This window comes from Condylura cristata, unplaced genomic scaffold, assembly GCF_000260355.1.
Source record: "Condylura cristata isolate star-nosed mole 26May11 unplaced genomic scaffold, ConCri1.0 scaffold00025, whole genome shotgun sequence".
Lineage (NCBI taxonomy): Eukaryota > Metazoa > Chordata > Mammalia > Eulipotyphla > Talpidae > Condylura > Condylura cristata.
Genome location: NW_004567126.1, coordinates 31,356,339 through 31,364,560, shown reverse-complemented (window position 1 = coordinate 31,364,560; position 8,222 = coordinate 31,356,339). Strand labels below are relative to the sequence as shown.

Below are 8,222 nucleotides of genomic sequence, written 5' to 3'. Positions count from 1 at the left end.
CCTGCGCCTGCGCCTGCGCCAGCTGCAGGCGCCGGCTGGTCTCCAGGAGCGTGTGCTCCACGCGCGGGTTGCGCGCCGGTAAGCGCGGCGACAGCAGGAGCCCCGAGGACGCGCCCGGGGAGAGTGCGCCCGGCGCTCCTGCGTCGTCACTGGCCAGGGACTCGCTGGATGTCCAGGCGCCTGGGCTGCGCACGCCTGCCAGGCCGGTCCTGGACGCCCGGGGGCGGCGAGCAGACGGGAGCCCCGGGGTGCGGCGGGCTGCAGGGCCGCGCTCCAGCTCCTCGATGTACTTGAGGAAATCCAGATCCAGGTGGAAGCCGTAGGGAGTCTCCACTGTGTAGGGCGAGCTCGGGCTTCGGGCGCCCTGGATCGGACCCGGGCACAGATGAGGGCTGCCCAGGTCTGTGGGCATGATGGGGGCATGGGAGGCGGTCAGACTGGGAGACCCAGAGAGCCCGGATGTAGAAGGCACCCCACCTGCCCTCAATACACCAGATGGCTCCCCAAACTCGGCACGCCTGCCCCTGCGCACACCCCTGGCGCTCAAGCCCATCCTACCCAAATAGTCGCTCTGTGAGCTGGGTCCTGGGGGCCGCCTATGTGCCAAGCATTTTCTAGGCACCAGGGACACAGCAAGGGACACAAACACCCCTGCCCTCTTGCAGAGGGTAAATAAACATGCTCATTCCAGGCAGGGTAATTATCGGAAGGAGATAAGGGAAGATTATAACCGGAGAAGGCTGGGTTCCTCGGAGGGGACTTCAAGTTGGCTGAGGAGGAGGAAGGCACCAGGAGAGAAGCTCCCTCAAAGACAACAGTTTCCATGCAAAGGCCCCAGTTAGCAGTGGGGGGCAGGGTGCCCCAAGCAGCAGTGGGGAGAGGTTGGAGACCACAGTGGGGAGACCTACCAGCTGTCCTGCCAGGAGGTGGGGCACCACACACGGGTTTTAAACAAGGCCGTGACGTTAGTCACTGGCCGTTTGGAAAGAAGAGAATTGCCAGCGGGTCCCCACAAAGGCGCCCAGTGAGGATCTGTGCACATATGTATCCCATTTTGCACACTCACCAGACAGATTCTGATTCAGGGCAAACTTGGCCATGATTCCTGGAGTAAGCGCCAGACACCCTGGAAAATGTCCCCAGAGAGAGTGAGGGGGGGGCAGGCCTGTCCCTGTGATTGTACCTCTGGGGATTGGCCTGAACTCCCAATGAATGAATAAACAGGCCCCAAAGCTCCTGTCCCTTTCCCCCGACACACATGCCCAGCCCTTCCTCCTCCCTCAAAAGACCTTGAAGGCCCTCCCTGGTGGCACAGGGGTTACGATGCTATGGTGCTATGGGCAGCCACTGCAGCACGAGTTCCATCCCCGGCAAGGGAGCAGACCTGGCATCTGTGGGTTTGAGACAGCAGACCTCTCCTGTGTCCCCGCTGCTCCCCTCAGCAGTGTATTTTGTCCATCTGCCTGTTCTGCTCCCCACTCTGTCTCTGGTGAAGCCTCTCACCCCCACACCTCTGGTACCTCCGTTCTTGTATGCATAAGTAAATCTTTAAAAAATAAAAAGAATCTCTTGATTTTTTCATCTTATAGAAATGCAAACAAGATATCATTTGTGGCCTGAATTTTTATCCAGGTCACTGGCAAGGGCCTTGTGGGAATGGAGAGCTGCAAACCCACAGATGCCTGTCTCCCTGGGGCCCACGGTGAGGTGACCGCTCTGCCCTCAGCCTGGGGCGCCTGCAGTGGCATCACAAGCACCCAGCTCGCCAGAGCCCGGCCACGCGCGGGCAGGGGGAGGAGGGACTCCTGCAGGCTGGGGTGGGGCCACATCTAATAATGGAGGACATTTATCAAGGACAAATGCTGTGTCCGGAGCTCCAAAACTGGGATCCTGAAAAGCACAGGTGGCAAAGACCGGCTTTGAGTGGCCCTCGCGGAACACGTTCAGAGAGGGCAAGCGGCCGGGCCCGCTGTATAGCCCGCGGCCTCGGAGATGCCACACAGTCCTGCCAGTGGGTGCCGCCACCCCCAGCCTCCAGCGGGAGAAACGAAGGCACAAAGCAATTGCATCACGTGCCTGTGGGGAACACCCTCGACTGAACCCCGCTCGCCTTCGGGGGCCCCGCTTGCCCAGTGCTCCGGCTGGTGCTGCCAGTGCCAGGCCTGCTCTCCTGGCTCACAGCGCATTTGTGCCAAGCACCTGGACGCCTTCGCGAGTCACGCTTCGGCCCTCTTGCGCCTTGGTGGCCCTGCGGCCTGACCCCCACAGCAGTTGGGCACCCACCAACCGCACACGGCTGCTGTGCTGGGCTCCACCCCGCCCCTCCGTGTGGCCACCCCACCTCTCCGGGACTGCAGGGCCTCGGTCCGCAGCTGTTTCCCATCTCCCCACACCGGGGAGCAGGGCGGGCCTGCAGGCCAGCAGGGCACCGCAGAGGACGGCCAGTGCCTCTCATGACTTGTTTTCAGGAAATGGTCAGGGAGGAACCAGGTGGTGGAAAAATCCTGGGCCCGGGCTTAGGGGGTCTAGGCCCGCCTCCCACACGTTGGCTGTGTGACTCAGGGGGTCAGCGCCTCCCCAAAGCCAGGTCCCGGGAACACAAGCCAGGGCTGATGGCCGCCTGAAGACCCAAGCCAGTGGCGGCGCAGCCCCCCCAGAGGTGGGCTGGCCGGGAACCGCAGCTCCCAGCAGCCGCATGTGGGGGCCGTTCACCCCGCCAGCCTCAGTTCTAAGCAAGTTACTGATAGCAACTTCTTGAATCCGCGTGAAATCGTCCGACACCCGTTTTCTTATATCAGTGTCCTTGCCTCCGTTGAAAGGATGGAGAAACAGCGCCGAGGATGCGCCCGAATATGCGCCTGCACCAGGCCAGCGGGGCTGAGGCAGCATTTGAACTCAGGTGGGCTGTGGCCTGCACGTGGCCTGCGCTCACACCCTGGCCAGACAGCCTCTGGAAGCCGCGGGCCCCTCCCAGGCGCCGCTGCCTGTCCCGGCGCGCATCCTTAATGGGGGCGGCAGGCCCCTCACCCCTGGCCCGCGACACTGGGCGCAGCCCCACCAGCGAGCGGCAGCGCCAATGCCTCTGCTCCCAGTCGCTGTCACGCTAGATCTGATCGCCTGCGAGACCCATTCATTAGGCCGTCAGAGCCCACGCCGCACGCCCCCACTCCCGCCCAGGGACTATTTCGGGATCGGAGCTAAGATGACAGAAACTGAAGGGTGGGGAACCCGAGCAGACCGCGCGGCCCGGCCTGGGGAGGGGGCGTCTGCCCGGCGTCACACACGGGCAGGGCGGGGCGGGGCTCCGAGGCCCTAAGCGGGGTGAAGGCTGACGACGGCGGGAGGGGTCAGGTCAGCACCCGCCACCCTAACGCGCTCGCCCGCCCCAAACCGCCCCAGGACAGCCTCGCGCAAAGACAGCGCAGTTTCCTGCAGGAAACGCCGCGGGGCGGTTCCATCCGCTCCCCATTGTCCGCGGGCCGGGGGCAGCCCGTTCCTCCCCGCAACCCCGTTTCCGCAACACCCCCTCCCATACACACACCCAAGTCCAGCGCAAGGGGCTGGACCCGGCTCCCCAAGTTCTCCAGGAGTAAGCTGGGGAAGGTTTCTGGAGTCGGTTGGGGCGCTAGGGGGCGAGCAAACCCCCGCTTGGCTCCTGAAGGGCGAGAGGAGGGCGACCTCCCAAATCCACAGTCCCCCACTCTTCTCGCTACCCACCTGGAGCTCCCAGGGAGCAAGGGGGTTCCAGCCAGAGGGCATGGCGCGCCCCCCCCGCCCCGTCACAGCGCGTTGAGCCCGGGGACGGGCTGGAAACGCAGCGCCCCGTCCCGCTGCGCCCCCAGACCCGCCACCCCGGACCCCCAGCGGGGGCCGGGAGGCCGGTGCTTTACCTGGAGTCGCAGCCGCAGCTCGCTCCCGCACGCGAGCCCGCCCCCTCGGCGCTCGGGAAAGTTATCAGGCTTCGGGCTAAGTGACGGCCGCGCCAGCCAACCAGCGCCCGAGGCCTGCGAGCTGCCCAATGGTCAGGCGGGGTGGGCCGGGCTGGCGGGGCGCCGGGACGGGGCTGGGGTTGGGGCGCTGGTCCCTAAGGATGGGCCGCGCGGAAGGGCAGGGCGAGGGCGAAGGAACTTGAATTTGACCCACTGGACACTAGGGAGCCCTGGGAAAACTGAGCGGGAGCGGACGCGATGGGATCTGTGTGTGTGAGTTCTTCTGGGGGGAAGCGCGAGAGCCGCGCGCTGCTGCCCGGGACTGAGGGGCCCGACCCTGCTGTTTGATACCGGGGGTCTCGCGCTTGCCGGTCGCCTTCCTCGAGCGCCCGGCCCCTGCACAGGCTCGCGCACACCTACTTCAGGGGCTCAACCTGCGTGCTCTAGTCCCCCGAAGGGCTAACGTGGCCCTTCTCCAGTCTCCCTCACCTATCTCGATGCTCCTTTCACCCAATAGCGACTTTCACTCCCTGAAGTTTATAGAACTGTGGTTTATTTACTTGTTTTCCATCTGTCTCTCCCTCTGACATGCCAGCCGCGGAAGGACAGGGAACTGGTCCCTTCTGGTCACTGCTTAATCCACTGTCTCTGACAGCAGGTGCTTAATGAACGGGCATTGAAATAATGATTTCGTGAGACAGTGGTTTAGCATATTTTAAAGATTTATTTATTTGTGCACACAGAGCTGGGCACAGGCCAGAGGCTCAGGGGCGGTGAGAAGATTCACCAGAGACAGAGCGGGGAGCAGAACAGGCAGATCAACGAAGCACACTGCTGAGGGGAGCAGCGAGTGGTCAGGAGAGGTCTGCCTCGCCATGCCGGTCACCTCCAGGCCTGATTGAACTCATGCTGAAGTGGCTTTGGCTTCTTAGTGCTGCGCCACCAGGGAGGGCCCTGGTTTAGCATTTTAACCCCTGTATGTACTTTTCCCGTCTCCAGGGGAGATTCATTCCAAATCCCCAGTGAATCCCTGAAACTGTGTGTAGAACCAAGTACTTTGATTTTCACTTCACGTGCATATGGTAAAGCTGAATTTTTTAAAGATTTGTTTATTCATGCATACAAGAGCTGGGGTACAGTGCAGGGGGGTGAGAGGATTCCTCAGAGACAGAGTGGGGAGCAGGACAGCCAAATGTACTGAAACACACGGCTGGGGGGGTCTGGGGGGAGCAGCTGCCATCAGGAGAGGTCTGTGCCCTGGGGGTCACCCCCTGGCCTGGGATCCAACTGTGCTGCGGGGCTGTGGCTTTAACCCCTTGCACTGCCAGGGAAGGCCCAACTTTCATTTCTAAGTTAGGCACAGTAAGAGATGAGCAGCAACACAATGAAGCAGCGACAGGGCCTCCCTGCTGGCGCAAGGGCGTCTCACAGCCACTGTGCCCGACACGCAGCCCAGCCCACAGCCGGCCACAGGGCGCGCAGACCTCTCCGGCCTGGCCTGGCGCTTCCAGGGGCTTCATGGTCGCCCTGCCTGGGGAGGCTGCTCCTGGTGTCTAGTGGGCGGTGACCTGGGAAGTTGCCTCCGCAGCAGGGCAGAGGGCAGAGGGCAGCCCCCACCAGAACTCCAGCTCGCAGGGGAGCGTGGTCATACCCTCCCCCAGCAGCCCCAGCACCCCCTGGGCTGCAGCCAGGCACAGCCGCATCCTCCCTCTGCAGCGCCCACTGCCTTGTCTGAATGATTCATCGCCAAGTGTGACTGCAGCTGTCTGAAGTACAGTTCAGGACACTGTCTAACAGTGGAGTTTCATCCTGCTGGCTCACAAAGGGAAACAATTTATCTTTTAAGCCTCTTAGCCCCCACTTTCCAGTCTACCCGCTTCCTCTCCTCACAGTAAGTCTATTGCACAACACAGGCTGTTTGCTCCCAAGTGTTCCAGGGTCGGGTGTCGCTGATTTCCCAGGTCTGGTGTTGCACCTCCCGGGGAGGACTGAGTCAGCTGACGCTGAGATCTGGAGCTGGGGTCAGACATGGGAATTGTTTTTCTTTTTAAAGATTTGTTTCGGGGCCCTCCCTGGTGGGCAGCGGGTTAGGGCACAGCACTGTGAGCTGGCCACGGCCTCTGTAGTGTGAGTTCGAAACCCTACAGGTGCCCTAGAGGTGACCTATGGCGCAGCAGACCCCTCCTGACCCGCCCGTGGCCCCCCTCAGCAGTGTCCTTTGTCCATCCGCCTGTTCTGCTCCCCACTGACTCTGGGGAATCCTCTTGCCGCCCCTGCGCCTCTAGCCCCAGTTCTGTGTGCATAAATAAATAAATATTTTTTTAAAAGATCTGTTTCATTAATCATGCATACAAGAACTGGGGTGTAGGCCAGAGGTGTGGTGGGTGAGGGGTTCCCCCAGAGTCAGAGTGGGGAGCAGAGCAGGCAGGTCCACTGAAACCCACTGCTGAGGGGCGCAGCGGGGAGACGGGAGAGGCCTGCTGTACCCTGGGGGTCCCTCCCTGGCCGGGGATCGAACTCATGCTGCAGTGGCTTGGATGGCTTCTTAGTGCTGAGGCTTTAACCCCTGAGCCACAAGGAGGCCCCAAGGGGCGTAGTTTTACAAGCAACTGTCTGCCCACACTCCGCCCGCGAGTCCTTGTGATGGTCTGACGAGGAATCCTCAGGAAGAGCTCATAGAAACTAGATCGCCTTTGTTCTCACCCCCTGATGGCTCTGTGTCCTTTATGATGGAAAGTCAGTTTTGCAGGATATAAAATCCTTAATGCACACTTTCCTCCCTAGAATATTTTTTAATGTTTATTTATTTATGCATACAAGACAGGAGAGGTCTGCTGGGGTACAGGCCAGAGGTGCTGGGGGGTGAGAGGACTCACCAGAGAGAGCGGGGAGCAGAACAGGGGGATCAGTGAAATCCACTGCTGAGGGGAGCAGTGGGCGACAGGAGCTGTGCCACGGGGTCGCTCCCTGGCCGGGGATCGAACTCGTGCTGCAGCGCCGATAGCTTGACCCCTGCGCCACCATGGAGTCCCCATATCTGGAAATTAATTGAAATCTTACATTAACCTCAAATTCGGAGTTTTCTTCAGAGAGGCCACACCCTCCTCACTGTGAGGTCCCCAGGCAGAGACACAGCTGCTTTTCTCCAAGGAGTGCCTTTGGCATCATGTGCTCGCTTGTGGCGCGCGACCTTTCCTTTCAAATTTATTTTTCAACTAAGATACCAAAAGGAGTCATTTTTATACACGTGTGACACTCAGCCAGTGAGAGCAGAGCCACCCAGAAGGTCACAGGCCACGGACCAAGTGGTCTGGTTTTGGCGTGAGCAAGGTGAGTGTCTCAGAGGGGGACGCAGCCATGAGCTGCTGAAGAAAGTTCTGGATTCACTGAGCCCAAGTTCTAAGCTTGGAGTCCAGCAAGCCGTCCCGGTGTCCCTGGGCTCAGCTTCCGCTCCTGTGGCTCCCTGGCGCTCTGCCTCAGTTTCCCTGGCGCTCTGCCTCATCGTCTTCTTTGCACTTCAGCCTGTGCATCGGCTCATCCTCCACAGGGCTCCATGGCTCCGAGGTGTCAAAGAAGTTGCTAAGGCCGAGAGTGTGCACTGCGTTTTCTAGAAACACTGCATGGGGAAGAGTGAGATGAGGGAAGTGGGAAACGGGAGGGGGCCAGGTGGAGATGAGACAGGGCTCCGGCCTGGACAGAACTGTACCCAAGCTGAGAGATGAAGGAGAAGGGAGAACCAGTCTGGGGCAAGGTCACTGCCCTGCCCTTGCTCAAGCCCGCTCACGGCCCACCTCACCAAGCGGAAGAACCCAAACCCCGACGAGGCCCACAGGGCTCAGCTGCTGCCGTCAGCTCTGCCTCCCCCGCCCCACCTCCACCTAGCTCCTGGCTGAGCCCCTCGCAGCCCTGCCCAGGGCACCTGCTACCCTTCTGCCCGGTTCTCTTCCTGCAGAGACCCAGGGCTCCCTCCTCCTCTCCTTTGAATACTTGCTGAGATGCCATCATGAGGCTTCCCGGGCCACCGTTTCCTCCAGCGCACTCCGGGTCCCCCATGCACGGGTCCCCTTCGCCCTCACAACCTCACTCAGCCTGTGTGTTCCCTGGTTGAACTGTCTTTGTCACTGCCCGACCCTCAGAGACTGGAACAGCATTGGGCGCACGGGAAGTGCCCAGTGGACACGTGGTCAGTGAATGAAAGGTGGAGCTCCGTAAAGACCAGAGTTTCCAGGGGCTCTGGAAGCGGGCGCCAGCCCAGCCAGTCAGCCGGGGATGTGACATGTTGGCTGGGGCGGG

At 61.1% G+C, this 8,222-nt stretch overlaps 1 protein-coding gene across 1 annotated transcript in view; it reads right to left on the bottom strand.

The window, feature by feature from the left end:
• The window catches only part of KANK3 (KN motif and ankyrin repeat domains 3), a 9,834-nt gene extending 5,914 nt beyond the window's left edge, over positions 1-3,920 (bottom strand). Inside the window, exons 1-3 of the mRNA XM_004688960.2 lie at positions 3,891-3,920; positions 1,067-1,126; positions 8-402 (exon numbers count right to left, since the gene is read on the bottom strand). Coding sequence (XP_004689017.1) covers positions 8-402; positions 1,067-1,100 — 429 coding nt within the window. The 5' untranslated portion in view covers positions 1,101-1,126; positions 3,891-3,920. The remainder of the gene's footprint in view (positions 1-7; positions 403-1,066; positions 1,127-3,890) is intronic.
• Between the last annotated feature and the right edge of the window lie 4,302 nt (positions 3,921-8,222).